The sequence below is a fragment of the Muscardinus avellanarius genome (genome assembly GCF_963383645.1).
Source record: "Muscardinus avellanarius genome assembly, chromosome: 10".
NCBI classification, from domain to species: domain Eukaryota; kingdom Metazoa; phylum Chordata; class Mammalia; order Rodentia; family Gliridae; genus Muscardinus; species Muscardinus avellanarius.
In genome coordinates, this window is record NC_137796.1 from 65,975,849 (window position 1) to 66,001,869 (window position 26,021).

The 26,021-nt window shown below is 52.8% G+C and overlaps 1 protein-coding gene across 3 annotated transcripts; it reads right to left on the reverse strand.

Annotated features, from left to right (window-relative positions):
• Positions 1–3,823: 3,823 nt before the first annotated feature.
• On the reverse strand, positions 3,824–24,586 carry PPP1R12C (protein phosphatase 1 regulatory subunit 12C; the record flags this gene model as incomplete). Of its 3 annotated transcripts, none has more annotated exons than XM_080702637.1 (22): positions 3,824–3,910; positions 3,989–4,039; positions 4,200–4,250; positions 4,474–4,578; positions 4,708–4,810; positions 4,891–4,931; positions 5,008–5,090; positions 5,247–5,307; positions 5,381–5,464; positions 6,054–6,144; positions 6,899–7,033; positions 7,567–7,634; positions 7,714–7,872; positions 8,098–8,168; positions 8,286–8,413; positions 8,487–8,560; positions 9,490–9,564; positions 9,645–9,789; positions 12,653–12,812; positions 18,232–18,350; positions 18,433–18,563; positions 24,266–24,586. In XM_080702637.1, 22 exons carry the CDS (start codon positions 24,584–24,586, stop codon positions 3,824–3,826), a joined length of 2,343 nt encoding a protein of 780 aa, XP_080558763.1. The 3 variants fall into 3 exon arrangements, with proteins under 3 accessions (XP_080558763.1, XP_080558762.1, XP_080558761.1); XM_080702636.1 differs by having other exon boundaries at positions 8,095–8,168; XM_080702635.1 differs by having other exon boundaries at positions 5,008–5,093; positions 8,095–8,168.
• Between the last annotated feature and the right edge of the window lie 1,435 nt (positions 24,587–26,021).

A 26,021-nucleotide genomic window follows, 5' to 3' on the forward strand; every position in this document is an offset into this window, starting at 1 on the left:
CAGGCAGTGTCATCTGTACCATCTCTAACTGGCCTCCTGGGAGCACAGGGAGAGCATCGAAGGGGACAGGAATCTGGGAGAGAGCCACCTTCTTAGGTTTCTCCAGTCCCTCCTGAGGACCCCAACCTGGGCTGCCTCCTGACCTCCTGGCCACCAGTGTATCCTCCAACTTGCCCATCTTCTGAGCGCTCGTCCCTTGCCCAGTCATTCCCCGGCTTCCCTTGGCCTTCTCAGCCTCCTGGTCTGGCATTTGAGCACCAGAGGTGACCCTACCAGCCTTCCCAGCTTCCCCTCTCAGTACCCCATCTCCAGCTGCATTCTGGGCCTGCTCTTCTCCACTCCCAGGCTCCCTTAAATAAGCAGGGGTTTTGCACCTGCTGTTTCTGCTGGCCAGAACAGAGGTTCTCTGCCTGGAGAACTCTGGTCTGCCTCGAATACCCACTCTGAGGAAGTCTGTCCCCATTCCCTAAGCTAGCCGCCCAGTGTCCACCTCTTGGCCAGAGGTCCAGCCATGGAGAAACGGCTGCCTAAGCATGCCACAGGTTCCTGTCCACTTCATCCTCTGAGGCAATGACAGTACAAGCTTTCTGACCCCACAAGAACTAACTCCTTTCTGGTGGCTGATGAAGGCAGGTTTTCTCTGGATCTCACCCTTCCTCAGACTAAACAGTCCTCTGACTTTAGGAAGAATGGTCCCTTCTCTCTCTGCCCTGGCTCTTCCCCAGAACACCCCTGTAAAGCACCACTCTAGCATTCCTGTGGGACTCCAAACCTTCCCCATAAAATTTAGTTTCTACCTGAGCCACCAGCTGGTGCTCATCAAAACTGGGTAAGATCAGTCATCCTCTGGTAGACAGGAACCCCATGTAGCCCCCACTTTGATGCCTCATGCCTCAGTTTCTTTCTGGAATACTGGCCACTTAAGATCTCCAAGATTCCTACATGAAACCTGTCCCTAATCCCCCCCCCCAAACATCTCCCTTGGTTCCCTATGGCCCGTGAGGTACGACCCAAGCTCTAGCTCGGCAGCCAGTGCTCCGAGATGCCAGGTTCACAGCACCTGCTTCCCTCTTCCTGCCCCTAGGCATCAGTTCATGCTGCTCCCTCTGCCTTGAGCATCCTCGACCCATGGGTGTCTAATCATTACCTAGGGCCCCACCACTCACTTCTAACAGAGGAACCAGAAATGCAAGCAGCTCCCTAAGCTGCCTTGCTTCATCTCCCCCTCAGTCCCACCGTGGCTCCCACTGCCAGGCTGATACGTCTGCAGGAAGCAGACAGGCGACCTAGTGAACAAACCAGCTTCCACTAGGCCTTCCAGTGTCCCTGCAATCTAGTTATTGCCCACCATCTCCACTACCATCACCCTAATCTAAGCCACCAGCAAGCACATCTTGCTAGGATTTCACCCTTAGCTGGTCACTCTGTCACACTCTGTCACCCCCACACATCTATAATCCCAGCTGAGACAGGAGAATCACCCATTCAAGGCTAGCCTTGGCAACTTAGCAAGACCCCGTTCAAAATAAAAAATAAGAGGACAGACCTGGTGGCACAGGCTTGTAATCCCAGTACTTGGGAGGCTGAGACAGCAGGTTCATGGCCAGCCTCAGCTACTTAATGAGGCTCTCAGCAACTTAGTGAGACCCTGTTTCAAAATAAAAAATAAAGCTGGGCGTGGTGATGCACACCTGTAATCCCAGCATTCAGGAGGCTGAGACCGGAGGATCGCGGTTCGTGGACAGCTTCAGCTGCTTAGTGAGGCCCTCCATAACTTAGTGAGACCCTGTCTAAAAATAAAGAGTAAAAACAAATAGGGCAGGGGGTGTAGCTCAGAGGTCTAATGCCCCTGGGGTTCCATCCCCAGACCCACAAAAAATAAAAATAAAAATAAAAAATTAATAAAAAATAGGGCTGGGGTACAGCTCAGAGGTACAATGCTCCTAGGTTCTATCCCCAGTTTTGCTAAACAAACAAATAAACAAACAAACAAACAAACAAACAAATAAATAAATAAATGGCTTGAGATAGCTCAGAGGTAGAATGCCCCCTGGATTCCATCCCCAGTACCAAAACAAAATAACCCACATCAGGTGGAGGCAGGATGGACAGGCCTCCCATCTCAGGGCTTACTAGAGCCATGTCTCCGACCAGAGCCATCACTTCTTTAATTTCATCCCCTACTACTTTCCTGTAGCCACAGCAGCTCCTTCCTCCACCTTAGTGTACAAGGTACCCTCCTATCCCAGGATCTTTGCATGTATGGCACTTACTACCCAAAGAATGCAACCCTCAGACACATGGCTCGCTCCCTGATACCTTCAAGTATCTGCCTATCCCAGCTTTTCCCTAGGCCTACCCTTCTGCCTTTTGTCTTTGCCTGTTTTGGTCACTCCTGTAAAGACTGCAGGGAGAACAAAATCTGGCAAGTAAGATATGGCCAATAATTACTGAGGGACAGATGGACAAATGCCCTCTCAGAAGACAGCTCCTACTAGACAGAGTCACTGTTGCCATGTGAGAAAGAAGATCTTGGATTTGTTACAGTGCCCTACTTTTCCAGAGAAAAGTACACACACATACATATATATTATATACATATTAATACACACACACACACACACACACACACACACACACACACACACACATTTTGTACTGGGGATGGAACCCAGGGGCATTCTACCTCAGAGATACACCCCCAGCCCTATTTATTTATTTATTTATTTATTTATTATTATTATTATTTTTTATGGTATTGGGGGTGGAACCCAGGGGCTTTTCTACCTCCAGGCTATACTCCCAGACCTATTTTATACTTTATTTAGAAACTGGGTCTCACTAAGCTGCTGAGGCTGGCTTCGAACCAGCGCAATCCTCCTGTCGTAGCTTCCCAAATGCTGGGATTACAAGCATGTGCCACCACACTTGGCTCAGATATATATTTTTTTAAATCTGATATTTTAAATGCTGGCAACTAACCTGAAACTTTTCCTGAGGTACCAAAGGCAATCTGAGCTCCCCAGCTCCATGTTCACAGCTTGGTGGTCTTGCCCAGGGGACCCTTCCCACCTGACCTGGGTGGGGCCTTTGCTCCAAGTGGTCACTCTTTCCAAACTACCCTCCCCACACCACGAGCAAGCACCTACCCCCCAGCCCCCCCGCACCCTGCCCAAACAGACTAGTGGCTTGGTCACAGACACATGCACCCTGAGTAGAGAAGCAGGAAAGAGTCTCACCTCTATTCCCAATTGGGAACAAAGTCACTAAGTGGCAACATCACGACTTTTATTTGTGGTGCCTGTGCTTTGTCTTGAAAATACCTTCTCCCCCTCCCCAGACAATGGACGGGAGGGGGCAGCAAAAAAATAGAAGACATCCCTCCCTATTGCACATGGACCCTATATACAGGCCCACCTGGCGGAGGCCGGCGGGACTCTTGGCACATTGCTGGATCCCTGCTCGGGAGGGGGAGAGTACAGGGGTGGCATCACACGTGAGGTGGGGACCCCGGGCAGCCACTCTGGTCCTGGTTACTGGTCCTTGCACTTCTTGGTCCTTGCTTCCTTCCTGGTCCCTTCTGGCCCCAAACCCCTCTCCGCGAGTCCCCCTACCTGGCTCAGCCTCCCACCTCCATCCTGGCCTCGGATGGCCCCCTTGGCTCCTGGGGACTCTGTGCTTCCCTCCTGGTCCTGAGGTCCCAAGAGGAGGTATGGCTTCTCAGCGGCTTCCCCTGGAGCCCTGGCACTCGTGTTCACGCGGGGAAGGGGTGCGTGTGGCAGAAGCAGCTATATAAATACGGGTGTGGGAAAGCCCTTCAGAGTCACTTAGACAGTTTGCTGATGACCCGGATCAGTGCTGCATTCTCGTCCTTGAGCCGCTGGTTGTCAGCCCGGAGGTCAGACAGGGCCTGGAGCATAGTGCAGGGTCAGCCGGGCAGCACTGGGGAGGCTGAGGCCCTGCCCCGGGCGCACCCCAGTGCACTCACCTTCAGCTCCTCCTCCAGTTCCGCTGCCTTGCGCTCCAGGGCCCTGCGCTCCTGGAATACACAGGGCAAGGTGAGAAGCTTAGTGTGACTGAGCGCGCAGGGTAAGTAGGGGCAGGGGGGAGGTCGAAGGTCAGTGTGGCTCTCCTGGCCCAGACTCATGGGGGGATAAGACTAGGACACAGTGGCCCTCATCCCAAATGCCCAGACTCACGAATCTCTCTAGCTCCAGGAGGGCCGGCCTCTCAGCGAAGCGCTCCTGCCGCTGGTGATGACAGAGAAGGCACAGTGGTTGGGAAGGGCAAGCTATCTCACACCTGCCTTATTCACCAGTCCACCAGAAGTCAGGCTGGGACCCCATCCCCCCGAGGCCCCACCCCCCAGAGGCACCAGCCCTACCACTTGCTACAGGGCAACACCTGGTGGGGGGTCCCAAGACCCTTTGGGTCTTGCAGGATTCCTGCCTGCTGCAGGCTCCACATCCTTACCTGCGTGGCTCGCTCCAATTCCACCTTGAGCTGCGCCAGTCGCAGCGTTGTCTCAGTCAGGGCCTCGCGAAGGCGCTCGTTCTCCCTACGCAGCTCTGTGTACAGCTGGGGACACCAAGGCAGGCGAGGTCAGAGAGGGGCCAGGACCCGGTGGGCTGTGGGCCATCATCAGGGGAGCCACCATACAGGGACAGCGGGGCAGGTAAGTCGGCTCATAGGGCAGGGATCTTGTACCTTCCTGAAGCCCCCGTCAGGCTCTTCAGGTTCTACCTCTGGTTGTGAGTGGCGGTCCCGCTGTGGGCGCTGCCTGTGGGCTGAGGGGCCGCCATCTGGAGTGCTGGGTAGGAGGAGGAGCAGGCATCAGGGACACAGCCTGGCATACTGACAGGCTTGCAGCCCACCCTGCCCAGGGCCTACCTGCATTCAGGGCTGCCGTCTGCCGGCTCCGCCTCTTCCCCCTGCCAAAGGGTGAGGGGTGTTCAGTCAGGTGTGGATGGGGATGCCCTGCCCCAGGTGCACCTGAGCATGCCTCACCTCTGCAGGCCCCCTCCGCTCCTTGCCGACCTTCCGGTGCTCACTGGCTGCTTGTGGTCCCTGGCCCTGCCCGTCAGGCGCCTCTGCTGGGGAATGGGCAGGAATCAGCCCAGGCACCTCAGGGGGCAGCCCTCTGTGCAGTGTAGGAGGCCCTGGGCCCATGCCCCCAGGAAACAGGAGACTGTATGAGAGAGGTCAGGTGGAGCCCAGGGAAGGAATTCCCAGGAAGCAGACCTCACCTCTCTGGGCAGGGCCCTCCGAGTTCTCCACTCCAGGGACTCGGGGCCTCCGGGAAGGGTCCTGCCAGGGAGGGGGCCGCAGTCAGGACCAGGGAGTCTGTACCACCCACTGCCCCTCGCCTGACCCTGCTCACCAGGCTCTGCAGGGCTGACTTCTCTGGCTCTGAGGCCTTCCCTGCCACTTTCTCTGCTTCCTTCAGGTCCGTCAGGGTCACACCCTAGTAGGTAGAAGGCAAAGTCATGACTCAGGAATCTGGTCCCCAGCCTTCTGACCCAGGAGTGCAGGCCTCAGTGCCTCCTCCCTCAGACCCAGGAGTCCAGCCCTCCTCCCTTAGATCCAGTGTCCAGGCCCCAGCCTCCCTCAGACCCAGGGTGTCCAGGCCCCAGACTTCTTCCCTCAGACCCAGAGGTCTAGACCCCCGCCCTCCTCCCTCATAACCAGGAGTCCAGGCCCCAGCCTTCCTCCATCAGACTCCAGGGGTCCAGACCCTAGCCCTCCTCCCTGAGACCCTGAGGTCCAGACCCCAGACACCTCCCTCAGATCCAGGGACCCAGGCTCTAGCCCTCCTCCCTCATAACCAGGAGTCCAGGCCCCAGCCTTCTTCCATCAGACTCCAGGGGTCCAGACCCTAGCCCTCCTCCCTGAGACCCTGAGGTCCAGACCCCAGACACCTCCCTCAGATCCAGGGACTCAGGCTCTAGCCCTCCTCCCTCAGACCCAGGGATCCAGATCCCAGCCCTCCTCCTCAGACCCAGTTTTCCAGAACCCAGCCCTCAAGCCCAGGACCTCAGCCCACCCCCCCACACCTGTGTGGACCTCCGAGACTGGCGCATGAGACGGGAGCGAGCTTTCCGCTGGGATTCAGATTCTTCATCCCTCACAGGCATCTGGTAGGACCTGAGGGGAGGGCTGATCTCAGGGAGCATTCCATGGGGCTCTGTCCCCTTTGCATGACACCCTCTGGGGTTTCAGGAGTGGGAGAAAGAACTTCATCTCCCAACATACCCCAAGACAACATACCCCTAGACACACCCTTCCTCAGGAACCCACTCTAATCCCTGGAGACTCCCAGGTTATGCAATTTTCTCCCCATAGGGGAGACACAGCCTTCCACCAGAGAGAGAGAGAGAGAGAGAGAGAGAGAGAGAGAGAGAGAGAGGGAGGGAGGGAGGGAGGGAGGGAGGGAGGGAGGGAGAGAGAGAGAGAGAGAGAGAGAGAGAGAGAGAGAGAGAGAAAGTGTTTTACTGGCCATCAACCCTGGGGGTATTCTACCTGTTAGCTACATCCAGCCCTGTTTTATTTTTTTAGTTTGAAACAGGGTCTCACTAAGTGTGGAGGGTCTTGTTAAGTTGCTGAGGCTGACCATACACCTGTGATCCTGTCTCAGCCTCCTAAGTACTGTGATTATAAGCATGCACCAGTACTTCTAGCTCTGGCCTTTTTTTTTTTTTTTTGGATATGGGAATTGAACCCAGGGGCATTTTACTTCCAGGAATATTTTCTTATTTTGAAACAGGGTGTCACTAAGTTGCTGAGGGTCTTGCTAAGTTGCTGAGGCTGACCTTGAATTGGCGATCCTCCTATCTCAGCCTCCCAAGTACTGAGGTTATAGGCATGCACCACCATGCCCACCACACCCTGGCCTCTTTACCTCCGACGGTCCCGTGAATCTGCTGGGGCCACAGCACAGGCTGCAGAGACATTTGGCTTCACTGGGGATCCAGGCTCCCTTTTGGAGGGAGCAGTGCAGCTATCCAAGGGAGGAGGAGACTTGGAAATCTCAGACCTGTATGAATTCATTCAACAAACACTATTCAAAGTCGAATTGGTGTCAGGCACTGGAGATGCAGCAGAGGACAAAAGAAACAAGTTATCTCTAGTGCAACAGTCAACTCTGAACAGAAAAGAGCAAATAAACAGTAGTCATAAAGAGGTGAGCATGCTGCATCAGCAAGATACAGTACTACGGAGAAAAGAAGCAGAGCAAGGACAGAGCACAGGAGGTGTACATGTCCACACTCTGGAGATGGGAGCCAGGTGGCCAGTGTGGGCCTCGGGAGAGGGTGGTACCTAAACAGAGAGCTGGGGTGGGGGGAGCGAGCCCTGTGGATGACAGGGGACAAAGCAAAGGCCCTGGGGCAGGAGAAGGAGATGGAGAGGGAGGAGCAACAGGATCGCAGTGGCGTTAAAGCTTCACTATGAGCTTTTCCTTGACATATCAAAAAGGAACCTGAGGCAGTGTCAGGGAAGGGAGGCCGGAACTAAGCCCCAGAGAGCAAATGCATCTGCCATTCACCCCACATGGCTGCTGATACTCACAGGGCAGAGGGCTCAGGCACCTTCCGGGAGGGGGTAGGGGTGATTCTGGCAAGACGGGGCTCCTTGGTCTGTGGAGAGAGAAGAGCAGGGGAAGGTATTATTCTCTGCAAGGTGGGGCCTGGACTCTGCCCGCCTCACCCCACTCACCTGAGTGGAGGTCCTTTCCAACAGAGAGGAGGAGGCGGAGCGCTGCAGCCCAGCACCAAGGGCTCCCTCGGCCCCCCGCCTGTCTGGGGGGCCCAAGGCACCGGAGCTCCCTGTCTTCTGGAGGCCAAAACGCCTGGAGAAGGGGGCCTCTTCGGGCAGCTGGAAGAGGAAGGTCCCAGTTACAGGAAAGGATTTCTCTTCTCAAAGACTTCAAGCACTAACCCAGAGGACAACAGCAAGCTATGGCTCCCATCAGCTCTCACCAGAAAAACACCATCAACTCTCAGGGCATCTGTGCAAGGTGCTCAACCCACCCACCCTGGCAAGAGGTGGCAGGCTTTGTGGTGCCCCATCTCCCCAGCACAGGAGCCGCAGACTCACCACGGGGCTCTTAGGGCTGGGGGGCGGCGGGGAGGACACTCCATTGAGGGTTCTGGGTTCTGCAGGGGGTGGCTCTGTTGTACAGGAACATGGGGTGGGGGTGGGTTAACAAAATCTATCAGCTGCCTCTGAGAATGGGAAATCTCAGCCCCTCCTCCCTCAGACCCACAAATCTAAATTCCCGTCCCCACCTATAGGGCCTTCTTCTCCCTCATCCTCATCCCGGATGGGGGCCCCTCCTGCCCCAGCGGGCCTGCGCTCCTTTGACAGATCCTGCAGGGAGATCTTCTCACGGCTACTCAGACGACACACAGAGCTCCTATGGGCCGGCAAGGGTGTCAAGGTCCGAGCCCTGGGGAGCCCCTGGCCCACCCAGCCCAGGACCCTCCTACCTTCTGTGTTTGCTGCTGGAGGGCACCTGGGGCTCTTGGCCTCTGTTCTGGGAGGCCTCCTTTTGGTTCCGAAGCTGCAAGGAGGGAGGCGGGTTGGGGGAGGCAAAACTCCCTCCTCGCTGCCCATGCTTGCCCCTCAGCATGCAGGCTGCCTTGGGAGGCTGTGCTGCCTGAGCTCACACAAGCTACTCCTGCTGCAGGAGGCTGCTTTCCGGGCATCATGGGACCTGGGGACTCATTTGTTGTCCTACACTTGGACATCTGGAAGAGGAAGTGCCTACGTCCAACCTCTCACTGTTGCCATACACAGGTGCTGTCACCTGGTGTTCTTCTCATCCCGAAGGACCACACGCCAGACCTCCCTAGCCCTCAGAGCACTGGGGACCCTGGCCAGCCCTTGGCTGCCCAGGCCTGCACAGGTGACCAGTGCCCCCCAAGACACACCGTAGGCTGGGCCCTAGCTTGGCAGCAGGGGGCACAGCTTCCTAGGCTATGCTTTTTCCACATCTCTGGGCTTTTGAAAGTGGCACCCAACCAGGAATGCCATTTGCCCCTGCCCCTTCTAGCAAATCTAGAGTGTCTTCCAGAAAGTGTTCTCCAAAGCCACGAGGGTGGCTCCTGTGACACCTGGGCCACTTCACCAAGCACTGGGACTGCAACCCAGGCCAAATGGCCAGAGGCCACAACCATAGCCCCTTCACTTTCTCAGCAAAGACCTGGGGGATGACCAGGGCAACAAGCCCAGCCTGCAGGCAGGCAGACAGTCCCAGCAAATCCCTCTGCTGTCTCCCCACCAGCAGGCAGGGAGCTCTGTGCCCCACGCCCCACCTCCTTCAGCCAACCAGCTGTGTCCTATTCATAGCCCTCCTGGGTCATGATGGGGAGGGGTGGTAGCAGGTCTCTGGGGCAGAAGGCATCAGGGGACAAGGACATCCTCCCTCCCCAGCCCCTTCCTCTTCCACAGAGCTGCTGGGAAAAGAGGGAGCCTGGTCCTGAGACTCACATCTTCCTGTTTCTGGGCCAGTTCCTCCAACAGGCTCAGCACTTCCTCATCAGCCAAGTCACAGGGACGCTGCCCCTGGGTCGGGGAGGAAAAAGGCAGATGAGTAAGGAGACACAGAAGCCTCCCCCCACCCACACCCAGGTCCCTGCCCTCACCGCATGGGTCAGTGAGTCCATGCCCCCACCATGCTCGGCCAGCAGGCGGCAGGCATCCTCCACACCCCAGTGGGCTGCTGCATGCAGGGGGGTCCAGCCATCTCCATCCCGGAGCTCCGTGTCATAACCGGCCTGGAGGAGCAGTCTGGGGACCAGGGAAACTAAGGTCAACGGCCCAAACTGGGCCTCTAGGCTGAGGGCTGGTTTTGCCCAGCTATGCTGTGGCTATAGTACCAGTTGTTACAACATCCAGACACACCTGGACCTGTTCTAAGCTTCTCCAAGGGACCCCTGGGCCACCCATTCTTGACCTCACCCTTTGAACCAGCAGCTAAAAGTTAAAAGCTGGCCCAGGGCAGAACCCTTTGAACCAGCAGCTGATAGGGCAGAACAAGGCAGCCCCAGAGAAGGTGAGTGCAGGACTCCCCCTGCCAGTCTCAAGCCTATGGCGATGAGACGCCTGAAGGGGCCACCTCAGGACCATAGCATTCTAGGATGCCAGCTGACTCAGAGCAGTGGTTCCTGGTAGTGTGATATTGCCTCTCCCTGCAACACACACAGCCCAGCTGTGCCTAAAGACATCTCTGCTCAGGTGGTGTGCTGGAAACATCTAATAGGCAGGGGCCAGGAATACTGGTCAGCATCTCACTGTGCACAGGAGACCCACACACACACAGAGAATGACCTGACCCAAATGCCAGGAAGGCCAAGAAACCCTGGCTCAGCCAACTGTATTAGAAATGGTATCAACCTCGGACCCCTCCACCTGGGCCAAAGGCAGGGTTCCCAAAGGCAGTCCAGGAAACTCCCATTCTGCTTGGGCAAGATGTGCCTATTTGAGGGGACGAGAGCAAGGTCCTGTAGCAGTGAGAAAGGGTGGCGGCAAAGCAGGAACAGAGGGGCAGCCTGTGATGCTCTAATAGGCTGCAAGACACGAGGCCCTACTGGCCTGCTCACTATCCCCCCACATGCCAGTGCCTCGGGCCTCTTATAAGCAGCTCTACTCTAAGCCTGCTGTGAGTTCTTGGGCCTGTGGCCCATCTCGCAGCCGTTTCTCCTCACAGCCACCACCCGCCTCGTCCCACAGATTCCTGATCACCAAATGTCATCAGGCCCCTCCCCGTTGCACTTGCCTTCTCCTGTCACCCTATTTATAGCCTTCTAGGTCCATGCCACTGTTCCCCCAGAGCTCAAGGGAAATGTCCAGAGCCATTCCTCACAGCGTGGTGGGCAGTGCTCCTAGCACCTGCTGGGCAGAGGCCAAGGATGCTGTTCAACGTCCTATAGAGCTCAGGGCGGCCCCCAAAGCAGCTCAAAACATCTCTCTCTCTGATGGAACTATGAGCTACATGTGAGGCTAGATCTGCCTTGTTTATCAACCACTATATTCCCAGCTCCTAACAGATGCCAAATAAATCCTGCCCCCTCTTTTTAGTACTGGGAATTGAACTCAGGGCCTTGCCCATGCTAGGCAAGTGCTCTAATATGGAGTAACATCCCCAGCCCTTTCTATTTATTTATTGTTGGTGCTGAGAATTAAACCCAGGAGCATCTACCACTGAGCTACACCTAGCCTTTTTTTTTTTTATTTTTACTTTATAACAGGGTCTCTAGAGCTACTGCACAGTGGCCTCAAACCTACAATCCTCCTCTCTCAGCCTCCAGAGTACTAGGTTTACAGACATGTGCCACTGTGCCTAGCTTTAAGGACATACTTCTAAATCCACAGGTCAAAGAAAAAAGGTCACAAATTTGAAACCATTTTACACTGAGTGGCAATGATAAGGACTACATATCAGAGTGTGTGTATATAGCTCAGGCTGTCAGAGGAAAATCAGAAAAAAAAGAAAAAGAAAAAGGATAAATCAGGCGTGGTGGTACATGCCTATAATCCCAATACTTGGGAGGCTGAGACAAGAAGATCTCAGATTTGAGGACAGCTTCAGCAAGTAGTGTTACTCTCAGCAACCTGGTGAGATGCTGTTTCAAAAAAAAAAAAACAAGCTGGGTGTGGTGGCGCACTTGTAATCCCAGCATTTGGGAGGCTGAGACGGGAGGATCGCGGTTCACAGACGGCCTCAGCTACTTAGTGAGGCCCTCCCCAACTTAGTGAGACCCTGTTTCAAAATAAAGAATAAAAAAATTGGGCAGGGAGTGTAGCTTGGAGGTCAAATGCCTCTGGGTTCCATCCCCAGATACGCAAAAAAAAAAAAAAAAAAAAAAAAAAAAAAAGCCAGGCATGGTGGCATAGGCTTGTAATCCCAGTACTTAGGAAGCTGAGACAGGAAAATCACAAGTTCATGGCCCACCTCAGCAACTTAGTGAGGCCCTCTGCAATTTAGTGAGACCCTGTTTCAAAATAAAAAAAATAAAATAGGGCTGGGGGTATAGCTCAGAGGTAGAATGCCCCTGGGTTCAATCCTTGGTATTGCAAAAATAAATAAATAGATAAATAGATAGATAGATACAGAGGCGCAGCTTGTAATTCCTGCATATGGGAGACTGAGACAGGAGGATCACGGTTCATGAACAGCCTCAGCTCCTTAGTAAGGCCCTTTGCAACTCAGTGAGACCCTGTTTCAAAATAAAGAATAGCGGGGCATGGTGGCATATGATTGTAATCCCAGCATTTGGGAGGCTGAGACAGAAGGATCATGGTTCAAGGACAGCCTCAGTTACTTAGTGAGGTCCTCCACAACTTAGTGAGATTCTGTTTTAAAATAAAAATAAAATAGGGCAATAGGGCTGAGGGTGGAACTCAGGGATAGAATGCCTCTGGGTTCAATCCCCAGTACCGTTAAAAAAAAAAAAAATAGGGCTAGCGGGTGTAGCCCAGACATAGAATGCTCCTGATTTCAATCTCCAATAGCACACACAAAAAAAAAAAAAAAAAAAAAAAGGAAGGAAGGAAGGAAGGAAGGAAGGAGAGGAAAGGAAGAAGAAAGGGGAAGGAAAAGGACAGGACCCACAGGGAGGTACAAGAAGCAGGAAGAGTCGGCCTGGCTCACCTCATCACCTCAATGTAGCCTTTGGCAGCAGCCACATGCAGGGCAGAGGCCCCTGTGCGAGGATGCCGGGCCTCCGGCATGGCACCCCCATTCAGCCAGCACCTGGTGTCATGAAGCAGCAACTCCTCCTCTGCCCGCTTGGCCGCCTCCACATCCACACCTGAGAGGAGAACATTAATAAGTGGGACTCACCTGTGGTCTGGGTACCCAGGCTGCACCTAGGATGGTCCCAGGTAGGGCTAGGTCTCGGGACTTCTCAGTCCTTCCCAGCACTCTCCCGGCAGCCTGGGCTAGCCCAGAGGTTCCCTGCTGTGTACTCTGTGTCTCAGATACCCTTGCATCCCACTAGGAGTCTCTGACACACTGCTGAGGGCCCTAAGAACGGAGGTCACAGGTCTTTTCCCATGTCTATCAGGGATTCACATTTTTTCTAATATAAAACCTAAAATTTTGGGCACCCAACATATGAGCGCATTTACCTTCCTGTCACTATCAACAAAACCCAATTCCATATATTTTATCACCATTACAGCCTTTACTCCTCCTGAGGATGAACTGAGCAAACATCACTCTGAAAACCTGTGTCACCAGGCAACAGTTTCGTTCCCACCATGTGCTCACCACCTGCAACTATGCACTACAACTACATCATAAAGCAACCCATAAGCAATTCATCATAAGTTTCATGAGGTCAGTTTATTGTGCTCTATCTGTAGACATTACAGGCTCCTTATGACTAAAACATAAAAAGTTGATTCAGATCAAAAGAGGCAGCCTTTTATTTATTTATTTTTATTTTTTATTTTTTGCAGGTCTGGGGATGGAACCCAGGGCATTTGACCTCCAAGCTACACCCCTTGCCCTATATTTTATTCTTTATTTTGAAACAGGGTCTCACTAAGTTGCAGAGGGCCTAAGTAGGTGAGGCTGTCCGCGAACCGAGATCCTCCTGTCTCAGCCTCCCAATGCTGGGATTACAAGCGTGCGCCACCACGCCCGACTTAGAGGTAGCATTTTCAAGGCTACATTTTTTTTTCTTTTTTTTAGTGAAGATTGAACCCCAAAGGCATTCTACCTCCAAGCTACACTCCCAGCCCAACTTTACTTCTTACTTGGAAACAGGGTCTCATGCAGTTGCTGAAAGCCTCGTGAAGGTGAAGTTGCCAAGGGAGGCTGGAATTTGATGTAATCATTGACCATCTGTGAGATTTCCTTCTTTTTTTGTGTGGTAGCGGGGATTGAACCCAGGGGCATCCTACATAAAAGCTCTATCCTTAGTCCTCTTTTTCTTTTCTTTTTTTTTTTTTTTTTTTTTTGTGTGTGTGTGTGTGTTACTTGGAATTGAACCCAGGGACATTCTACCTCCCACCTACACCCCTAGTCCTGTTTTTTATTCTATTTATTTATTTATTGTGATACTGAGGGTAGAACCCAGGGGCTTTTCTACCTCTGGGCTATACTACCAGACCTATTATTTATTTTATTTGGAAACAGGGTCTCACTAAGTTGCTGAGAGCCTCACTAAGTAGCTGAGGCTGGATTTGAACCTGTGCGATACTCCTGTCTTAGCCTCCCAAGCGCGGGGATTACAAACATGCGCCACCATGCCCAGCAATTCTGGTCTTTCTGAAAGCTGATAATATTTTGTTGTAAACATATGTTACATCAACAGACATTTAGGTTACTTCCCTCTGTAGGCTACTGTAAATACTCTATGAACACAGGGTGTATCAACAGCCTCTCTGGCGTGAGCCAGGGTGGAATGACTTTCTGGTGCCTGGAAAGAATCCTGCCAGGCTTGCACCTGAGCCTCCTGGATGACATAAACCTCGCAAGTCAGCGCCTTCTGCTGAATACTGTGGGGGGGGGGGCACATGGAACTGACTGGACTCTTCGTCTCCCAGATGTGCACATCCCATGGGGGGCAAACGCCCCTGCCCTCTCTTTAGCCAAGGGACAGCCAGTGACCAGGTTCTGCTGACTGAACCCCACGTGCACTCCTGTACAAAGTCCAGTGTGGTAGAGATATGTCAGCAGATGCCTTGGAATTAGGGGGCAGAGGTCCTCAAGCTGCATCAGCCCCAGCCAGGCAGCTGAAGGCCTTTCTATAGAACCACTGACCTCTGCTCCTGATCCTTCAAGCCAATATCCCCCGACCACCATGTCCTTCCTCGACCTCCTCATCCCACAGAAGAGAAGTGTGGGCCCCTGAGAGGCTAATGCCAGCTAGGGGCAATTTCTGCAGAAAAACAGAATGTCAGAAAGACCATTTGGAGGCCACTCTCATATTCCCCAGGTCTGCAGACTACAGGTAAAGACTCAAAGATAACCCTGATGATGACTTCTCAGAAGGGGAATGCCTTTATAGTAGATCTACCTAGAAGACATCCCCTGAACCTAGTTCAGGGATAGCATCAGTAACAGGTCAGACTGAGAGCACCTGTCTCCTGGGTAGTGATGCACTGAAAGTTCTTGCCAAAAGTGCAGAGCTGGGGCTGGGGTGTAACTCGGTAGCAGAATGCTGACCCAACATTCATGAGGCCCTAGGTTCTACCCCCCAGCACTTCAAAGTCACTTTTTTTTGGTGGTACTGGGGTTCCTGGAAACTCTTCTACCTCTGGGCTACACTCCCTGACCTATTTTTTTAATGTATTTTTTTATTTGGAAACACGGTCTCTTAAGCCAGCATGGCTGGCTTTGAACCTGCGCGATCCTCCTGTCTCTCCTTCCCAAGCATGGGGATTATTACAAGCGTGCGCCACCACGCTCAGCAAAGTCATTTTTTTTTTTTTTTAAAGCAGTGCTAAATCGCATCATGAAGAAAACATCCAGGTCCAGGCTCAGGGATGCTCTGTTAGCAGAGGCTGGGAGGTTTCAAAAATGTCAGTATGTAGCTGAAAACTATGGTGCAAATCTGTAATCTCAGTACTTGGGAGGCTGAGACAGGAGGATCTCAGGTTCAAGGCCAGTCTCAGCAACTTAGCAAGGCCAGCCTCAGCTATGTATGTATGTATGTATGTATGTATGTATGTATGTATGAATGTATTTGTGTGTGTGTGTGGTGCCGGGGATGGACATTCTACCTCTGAGCTACATCTCCAGCTCTATTTTTTATTCTTTATTTTGAAACAGGTTCTCACTAAATTGCAGAGGGCCTCTCACTAAGTAGCTGAGGCTGGCTGTGAACCTGAGATCCTTCAGTCTCGGCCTCCCAAGTAATTAGATTACAAGCATGCTCCACCACACCTAGGTTCGGTCTCAGTAATTTGGCCAGATTCTGTTTCTAAAAAAAAAAGGCTGGGATAGAATGCCCCTGTGAAATGTCCAAGGTAAGACAAGTTATAGCGTCGGAGAACAGATCTGAGGTTGTGTGTGTAAGAGGAGTTTTTGGGGGGGCAAAGCGTCAAGGCTATGGGACTTCTTCTAGGGGTCGAGGAAAACATTCTAAAGTCAATGTGGTGCTGACTGCACAATTCTGTGAATATACTAAAAACCACTGAATTGTGCACTCTAGATTGGTGAATTGTACAGTACATGAATTATACCTCAAAACGCTGCTTTTGAGCCAGGCATGGTGGGGCATGCTTGTAATCCCAGTATTTGGGAGGCTGAGACATGAAGATCACAAGTTCCCAACCAGCCTCAGCTACTGTGGCAACTTAGTGAGACCTTGTTTCAAAATAAAGAATAAAAAATAGGGCTGGGGGTGTAGCTCGGAGGTTGAATGTTCCTGGGTTCCATCCCCAGTACCTTAAAAAAAGAGAAAAAAAAAGCTGCTTGAGAGAGAGAGAGAGAGTGTGTGTGTGCGTGTGTGTGTGTGTAGTACTGGGGACTAAACCCAGGGACATTTCTACCTCCAAGCTACATCCCCAGTCCTTTTTATTTTATTATTATTATTTTTTTTTTTTTTTGGTGGTACTAGGGGAGGAACCCAGAGGCTTTCTACCTCCGGGCTATACTCCCAGACCTTTTATTTGGAAACAGGGTCTCGCTAAGTTGCTGAAAGGCTCAGTAAGTAGCTGAGGCTGGCTTCGAACCCGTGCGATCCTCCTGTCTTAGCCTCCCAAGCGCGGGGATTACAAGCGTGCGCCACCACGCCCGGCTTATTTTATTATTTGGAAACAGAGACTCCCTAAGGTGATGACAGACTCACACTGCTGAGGCTGGCTTAGAACCTACAATCCTCCTGTCTCAACCTTCCAAGTACTGGGCTTACTTACAAACATGCACTACCATGCCTGATGCAAGAAGCTGTTTTTAAACAACACTAGGTAGCTCATGCTTGTAATCCAAGCACTTGGGAGGCTGAGACAACAACTGCAGGTTCAAGACCAGCTGCAGCAACTCAGTGAGACCCTCAGCAATTTAGTAAGCTCCTGTTTAAAAGTATTTTTTAAAGAAGGTCAGGGGTGTAGTTCAGAGGTAGAAGGGTTCAATCCCCATTACAAAAAAAAAAATGGGAATAAGTGAAGGCGTTATAGGGTTTTATCAGAATATTGGTACAACTTTCTGTACATCTAAAGTTTTTCCAAAATAAAATCAGGAGATAGGACGGGAAAGCCCTATTCTACTATTGATTTTTGCTCTCCTCCGAAGTACCAAAAATGGCTTCCAACCTCCACCTCCAGAAAGCCTGGCTCTTGGCCAGCACTAAGCCCTCACACTTTTCCATCCTGGGCAGCAGTGTGCAAAGGCTGATGAGCAGAAACCCAGGCAGTGCCTCCAGGACCTGCTCTTCGTCAGCCTGCCCTCCCTCCTGATGGTCCTCCATGCACCGTCTGGGATTTATTAACAAAGGAACCTGACTTTCAGAAACAAACCTACAGTCAAATAGCTGGTCACCCACAGCACTGGAAGCTGACCCCACAAAGTTGGGCTTCAGAGGCAGCACTTAACAACCAGGCCTCCTCTGGGGGATCCCACAGGTGCCCCATGTTCCAGGGACCTGCCTAAATTGCTCAGCATCCCAACCTCCACAAGCACCCCCCAAACCTCTACTTCTCAGCCCTGCCTCCGGAGCTGAGAGCCACTCAGCCAAACACCAACTGGCCCTGGATGTTTATCTCTCAGGGAGGTGAAGGTCGGCCTCAAGCCCCCGTGAGAACCTGCTATCAGCAACACACTCCCTCTAAGACAAACAAACATGACCAGACACAGCATCAGGCGGTTCTTGAACTCCGTTCAGAGCTCAGGGGAGACTAGCCCTGAAAGCCCCCGCATGCCTCTACTCCTCACAAACACACCACCTCCCAAGAGCTGAGCAGCCGCCCTAGACGCCTGGATGAGCCCTCCTTCCCTCCGCGCTGCCATTTCTCTAACAGGAGGGCCAGCTTCTCCCTCCGCGCTAACATTTCGCTAACAGGAGGGCCAGCTCAGCTGTGCAGAGTAGTGCTGCACAGCTTTACCCACCTTCTTATCCCACTCTGCTCCCAGCAACCCTGGGTAGGTGCTCCAGCCCCATTTTACCAGGGTGGAAACAGACCCAGGCAGGGCCAGAGAATCCTAGCAAACAGGCTGGGCCTCTGAGCTGGGCAGCCCGATTCCAAGGCTCAACCTGCACAGGACACGTGGAGGCGCACCTCGGTGGGCGATCTCTGCCTTCAGCAGACCCTCCATGGCGTCTGACTCGGCCAGGTCCAGGGGCAGGTCACCATCACTGTTGACGGCAGCGATGTTGGCCCCATGGCTCAGGAGGTACCTGGGGGTGGGAGGGGAGGTCAGGGCTGCCGGGTCTGGGCCCACCACCCAGCCCAGTCCTGCCTGCCCTGCCCCTGCCTCACCTGGCAATGTCCAGGTACCCACAGGAGGCAGCCACATGCAGGGGCGTCCAGCCCTCGTTATCCGCCTGGTTCACAGTGGCACCCTGCTCCACCAGGAAGCGCACCACCTCCAGGTTCTCGTCGATACAGGCCTGAGGAGAGGGACAGGCCTGTCAGTCCCCACCCTGTCCAGCCACAGAGGCCCAGAGAGGCAGGACTCCCACAAAGGACCATGGAGCAGCTGCAGGGCCCAGGGTGAGTGACAGCCAAGGAGAGATCCTGTTCTGTTGGCCTCTAGCTCAGGCCCTAACCCCTCCAGCCACCAGCTGCTTAACACATTCTGGCTACTCAGTTATTAGTCAGCTGGGTATCTAGGGGTTCAGTGGAGACCCCAAAAGGGCTCCAGCAGCCACAAACAGGAACCAGACAGAGAAAGAACGAGGCTTCTCATCCCAGTGTGGGACTCCTGAGCAGCATTTGTGGCACCAAACATAATCCAGTCATTACCTGCAGGACTGGACTTTCTGTGTTCAAACTAAGGAATGAGGCCCCAACCCCTCCTGCTCAGACCAGCCAGGGACTTCCAAGAGGAGGGCAGGAGGACACATCCCGGTCACTGTAGGAAAAGACCCGAGGGAGCCCAGGATGGTCTAAGTTGAAAAGGTTACCACATCCCCAACATCGAGCAAGGTTCTGGAACCTGATTCCAAAGAAAGGTGAGTGGGCTGTTCCCTGTTCCCAGAGACCAGGCAGACCCCTTCCCAGCCACTGAGGGCTGACTATGCACAGGGTATGGGTCAAGGGTTTACTTGGAAATCTGTTCTAATCCTCCTGCCTTTAGTAACTGGAAGCTCAGGAAAACTAGAGACCTCACTCTGGTCAGCACAACATATAGGGCCAGAGGAAGAAGCTGGCCCAGATAATGGGTGAGAAGTTGCCACCTAAACTAGGTCTCAGGGAGAGGGTAGGCCTGGACTCCTGGATCCTCCAGTGAAATTAACCCTCCAACTCCCTCACTTCTCCCACCCATCTGGAGAAGGGGGAAGGAAGCTACGAGGGCCAAGAGCATGAAGTCATGGAAACTCAGGCTGCAAGAGGGGGGCCACATGTGCCCTGGGAACGGGATGAACTCTGGGCTCCGTTTATTTCCACTTGGTTGTCATGGTGATGGGAAAGGGGGGCAAGGAGGAGATGGGCCTTTCCCTTTCAAGGACCTGGCCCAGCACAGGCATCCATGTGAAAGATGCCTGAGGCCTGGGCACCAGGGACCCAGGAATTAGCACAGCGCTCCTCCCTCAGACCCAAGGGTTTAGCCAACAGCTGTTCTCTGATATACCTTCTCTCTCAGACCCAGGAGTCCAGACCCCAGCCCCCTCCCTCGGACCCAAGGGTCCAGACCCCAGCCCTCTTCCCTCAGAACCAAGAATTCATACCTCTATCCCTCCTCCCTCACCCTCAGACCCAGGGAGCCAGATCCCAGCCCTCCTCCTTCAGACCCAGAAATCCATATTTCAATCTCCTCCTCAGATCCAGGGGTCCAGGTTCCAGCCTCCTCCCTCAGATTCAGGAGTCCAGGTCCCAAATCTCCTCAAATAGACCCATGAGTCCTGGTCCCAAGCCCCCCCTCCCTCAGATTCAGGGTCCAGACCCCAGCCCTCCTCCCTCAGAATCGGAAATCCACATTTCAATCTCCTCCTCTGACCCAGGGGTCCAGGTTTCAGCCCTCCTCCCTCGGACCCAGGAGTCCAGGCCCCAATCCTCCTCAATCAGACCCAGGAGTCCATGTCCCAAGACTTCCTCCCTCAGACCCAAAGATTGAGGTCTCCAGTCTTCCCCTGTTTAGACCTAAGAATCCTAGCTCCCAGGCCCTCCTCCTCCAGACTCCTAGCCGTTAGTGCACAAGGCAATTTGGGAAGGAAAAGGAGTGTACTACCCTTGCCAAATGATAGTTAAACTGAGATCTGAGGACTTGGGGAACATACCTCTGCAGGGGGCTGGTGCTTTGGACCTGTCCCACTGAGGATTCAGAAGAGAAATTACAGCCCCAGGTGGAGAAAGCAGTTGAAATCATGGAGTCACCATATACAGTAACCAATCCTATTATTTTGGGACACAGTGTTTCCTGCGTCTTGAAATTCTCTGGGCTACAATCAAGCCCATTCCAGCCAAGTAGCATAAACTGGTCATCTCATATCCAGACCCGATCAAATCCCAGCTCTCTCACTTGCTGGCCACATGAGCTTAAGTTCCTCTCCCGGAACTTCAGATTGTCCCAGTCCTTCAGGCCTCCCACGAAGCCCTGGAGAACGGGCTTACCAAGGGATTGCCACAGCTGGAAGAAATGTCTGCCTGAGACGCTGCCTGGCAAGCAAAGATAGGGTGGCTTCCTACAAGGCCCAAGTAAAGGAGGTGGTCTGGGGCCTCTGGGGATGTGGAGGAAGAGGGCTCATCTGAACAGCAGGATCAGGGCCCCCAGAGGGAAGGAAACTCCAGGAGGGTCCAAGGCCCATATGGGTGATGCAAAAGGAAGGGGGCCACCAAAGCCTGATCCTCTCCTCCTGGGTTGGCCAAGGACTTAAACCCAAAGCACAGCCTCAGGGAAGTGGGAGACTACCCTATGTGGAAGACAATGTCTCACATGGCACCAGGACCTCTGCAGGGAAGAAAGTGGCCACATCTCCCCAGCAATCACCTGTGATGCCTCAGGCGTGGGAAGGGAGCTTTCCCCACCTCCCCTCCCTCTTCCACCAGAGCCCTGCTGGGGAGGGACTGAGTACTGTCCCATTCCACAGCAAGAAAACTGAGACACAAAGGGACTGAGATCAGAACTCAGACAGACCAATTCTATTTTTCCTCCTATCAGGAATCTGGGCCTCATCAAGCACCCTGCCCTTCCAGTCCTCGGTGTCCCACCCTCACCCCCAGCCAGGGTCCTTTCCAGGGTCCTCTCTGATGTCACCAGTAACCAAACTATAGGAGTTTTAGCAAGGGAGGTTTGCCACCAGAGTAGGAGGCTGCTTGCAAGGAGATGAGCATTAGACCACCATCAGGAGACGAGGAGGGAGAAGGCCTGGAAGGGAGGCTCCTCTGTAGCTAATCCTGTCCCAAGTGGGCCTAGTGGGGAGTAGATCAAAGCGTCCAGAACCAGAAAGAACCCCGGGAACATGAAGTAGCTCTGGCTCTGGACACAGGATCACTGAAGGCAGCAATCAGAACGTCTTGAAGGGGTCACGGAGTTACGAAGGAGGCAGGTATGTGTGGGGGAGTCTAGAACCCCCGATGGGGTGACATGACCAGGAGCTAAGACACAGTACACAGTCTAAGAGAATGGTAAGGCAGTAAGATGACCAATTAAAAAGAGAGCAAGAGAGCCAGGCCAGGCACAGGAATGTATGCCTGTAATCCCAGTACTTGAGAGGCTGAGCCAGGAAGATTGCAGGCTCAAGGCCATCAGTGTACAGTAATTTAGCAAAACCCTGTTTCAAAGCAAAAAATATAAAATAGGGCTGGAGGTGTAGTTCAGGGATTCAATCCCCAAGTACTAATGAAAAAAAAAAAAAAAAAAAAAAAGAGGTGATCCAAATCACTGTAGAAGGTGTCTGGACAAAATGACAGAGGTAGGGAAGTAGCTGAAAGCCAGGAAGAGGGATGCTTTGAGGTTCTCAGAAACAGGGCAATGAGAGGGGGACAGTGAAGAAGGGAACATCCCTAAGAGAAGGCTTGTGGTCAAAAGTAAGAGATGGCACAGGTCTGCAAAGGAGAATAAAAACAGAAACCACTGAGTCAAGAAAGCATCAGGATTGAGGGTATAGAAGAGAAAGAGTACCAGGAACCCAACAGGGGAGCATATGCTTCAGGAAACAAGGTGGTAACAAGGCTAGAAAGTGCATGGTGCTGCATGCTTGTAATCCCAGTACTTGGGAGGCTGAGACAGGAGGACTGCAGTTCATAGCCAGCCTCAGCTACTTAGTGAGGCCCTCCGCAAATTAAAAGACCTTGTTCCAAAATTAAGAATGAAAAACAAACCAGGTGTAGTGGTGCATGCTTGTAATCCCAGCATTTGGGAGGCTGAGACAGGAGGATCGCAGTTCACAGACAGCCTTAGCTACTTAATGAGGCCCTTTACAACTCAGTGAGACCCTGTTTCCAAATAAATAACAAAAAATAGGGATAGGGGTGTAGCTCGGAGGTAGAATACCCCTGAATTCCATCTCCAGTACCGCCCAAAACAAAACAAAACAAAACCAATAATAAAAAACAGGAAAGCCAAGCATGGTGTCTCACGCTTGTAATCCCCACACTTGGGAGACAGAGACAGGAGGATTGCGCACGTTCGAAGCCAGCCGCGCTGGCTTAAGAGACCCTGTTTCTAAATAAAAATATAAAAAATAGGTGTCTGGGAGTGTAGCCAGAGGTAGAAGGGTTTCCAGGAACCCCAGTACCACCAAATAATTAATAATAATAATAATAATAATAATAATAATAACAACAGGGAGCTAGGCATGGTGGTGCACACTTATAATCCCAGTACTTGAGAGGCTGAGATAAAAGAATCATGCAAGCTTAAAGCCAGCCCCAGCTACTTAGTGAGGCTGTCAGCAACTTAGTGAGACTGTTTCCAAATAAAATATAACATGGGTCTGGGAGTATAGCCCAGAGGCAGAAAGCCCCTGGATTCTATCCCCAGGACCACACAAAATAAAAAAAGAATTAAAAAAAAAAAAACAGGGTTTGGGGTGTAGCTCGGAGGTAGAATGCCCCTGGGTTCAATCCCCAGCATCACACACACAAAAAAGTAAGATCACCCTACCTGGGCAAAGTGGTGCACACTTGTAATCCCAGTACTTGGGAGGCTGAGACGGGAGGATCACAGGTTTAAGGACAATCTCAGCAACTCAGTGAGACTCTATTTCAAAAATAAAAATAAAAAAAGGAACCAGGTGTGGTGTTTTATGTCTGTAATCCCAGTACTTGGGAGGCTGAGGCAAGAAAACTGCAGGGTCAAAGCCAGCCCTGGCAATTTAGAGAATCTCTTAGCAACTTAACAAGGCCTTGTTTCCAAATAAGAAATAAAATAAGGCTTGGGATGTAGCTTGGGGGTAAAATGCCCCTGAATTAAATTCTCACCGCCCCCCCCACAAAAACCAGGGGGTTGAGCGTACAGCTCAGAGGTGCTATATTGAACCCATAGTGCCCATGGGTTCAATCCCTAGTAGAGAAAGGAAGGGAGGGGAAAAAGGAAGGAAAGAAGTGCATCCTTAGGCAGCAACAGACTGCACACATCTAAGGATAAGAATGTGGCAGAAGGTGAAACCTAAAAGAAGTGGCGTTGAAGGACCTGGGCAAGCCAAAAGGGTGGCCTAGACTAGAAACTGCGGGAGGGAGGAAGCACAGGCCCAGGACAGAGAAGGATGCAGCTTAGTAAAAGTAGGACCTGCCTGGAAAGGGGAAACTGGGCCAGCGTAGGCACAGAAGCAAGCCGAGCTGTAAAAGGTAAGTGGTACAGACAGAGGAAAGAGATGACAGCAGTACATGTCAGGGAAGCGGTGGCACAAGGAAGAGGTGACACAGACGATTAAAGGGCGCTCAGGGCGGGGATAAGGGCAGAGACAGGACCTGTGAGACGGACCAGACCGAGCTGTCAGAGATGGGTCAGGTCCAGGGGAGGGCAGCGCAGGGACCAGGGCCAGCAAGAGCCGCTCAGAACGGGAAGAGGGGAGCTCGAAATGGGTCCTTTGCAAAGGGGGTGGGGGAATGGGTCAGCATGGCTTTCGCAAAGCCCAGGGCCGGTGTCGATGGGCAGCGGTGCCCGGGACCGGGAAGGGAAGCGCAGACAGAAGGCAAGAGCGCTGACCTGGTGCAGGGCGCTGATGCCGTCGGCATTAGTGGAATCGAGAACAGCCCGGGCGGGCGGTGTGGCGCTGGGGTCGGGCTCCGCGCCTGGGCCGGGGTCCGCTGCGCGCAGCATCAGCCGCGCCTCATCCAGGTCTCCGCCCGCGCAGGCCGCCAGGAACTCGGCGGCGCGCTCGAAGCGGACGGTGCGAGCGCGCCGCTCCGCGGGGCCCGGCTCGGCGCCCGCCCGCGCCCCCCACTGCCGCAGCTGCTCCTGCCGCCGCTCGCGGGCAGCCGCCGCCGCCGCCCCCGGGCTGGCAGCCGGGCCATCCTCCCCCGACATCGCGCCGCCCGCCCGCCCAGCGAGCGAGCGAGCGCACAGCGCCGAACAGCTGCCGCCGCCCGCCCCGGGGGCCGCCGGGAACTACCGCTCGCCGCGCACCACCCAGGGATGGGTTAGGCCCCGCCCGACGCGCAACGTCATGACGCCGCTTCAGGGCACGCTGGGAAATGGAGTTCGAAGCGCGGAGACGCGAGTAGTGATCGCCTGATAGGGGTAGAGGCGGGGCAGGCGCGGGGAGCGCTGGGAAATGGAGTCCATAAGCGGAAGTTGCATACCCGCTCTATCCCGAGGCACACTGGGAAGTCCGCAGCTCCGAGGCGGCAAAAGGAAACAGTCTGGAAGAAAGGCACGCCCAGTGAACGCTGGGAAACTGACTCTTCAAGGAGTGTCCCAGTGCGTGCTGGGAAATGTAGTGTCCAAATAACTAAGCCCAGGGATCTAGGCGCTGGTTGGGATTTGACTGACAAGGGCAGAAGTAATACTTTAACTGAGACAGGAGGTTCACAGATTCGAGGCCAGCCTCAACAATTTAACAAGACCGTTTCAAAATGAAAAAGAGTGGGGAGTATGGTTGGGAGGTAGAATGCCCCCAGGTTCCATCGCCAGTACCAAAAATAGTAATAATAGTACTTTTTCCGTACATCTTATCAATTTTCCATTTACTATGTAACTTTTTTTTTTTTGCGGTACTGGAAATTGAACACAAGGGCATCTACCTCCTAACTACACCCCAAGTCTTATTTTGTATTTCTTATTTTGAGACAGGGTGTCACTAAATTAAGGAGAGTCTTATTAAGTAGCTGAAGCTGGCCTTGAACCAGCAATCCTACATGTCAGCCTCCTAAATACTGGGATTATAAGAGTGCACCACCACTCCCGGCTTTGTTTTTTGTTTTTATCTGTCCCTTTCGACTAGAAAAAAAAAAAAAAACTTCTTGAGAGAAGGATTTTTGTTTTCTGTATGCACTACTTATTCTCAATGTCGACAACTGAGCCTGAGAGTCCATGATGGTGTGTGTGTGTGTGTGTGTGTGTGTGTGTGTGTGTGCGCGCGCGCGCGCACGCACTTTACTGGATTCAATCCAGGTTCTTTCTACCTCTGAGCCATACCCTTGGCCCTTTTATTTTTTGGTTTTGAAACAGGGTTTTAGCTGATTGTGGTGCAACACACCTGTAAACCCAATATTTGAGAGGTTAGGGCAGAAAGAGCACGGGTTTGAAGACAGCCTTAGCAAGTAGTGAGACTCTCATCAACCTAGTAAGATCCTGTTTCCAAATAAAAATAATATAGGGCTGGGGATGTAGCTCAGAGGTAGAATGTCCCTAAATTCAATTCCTAGTACCAACCAAAAATAAGAAAGAAAACAAAATGAAGCAGGATTTTGGTAGGTTGCTGATAGTCTAATTTTTTGAGATTGATCTGGAACCTGCTCTC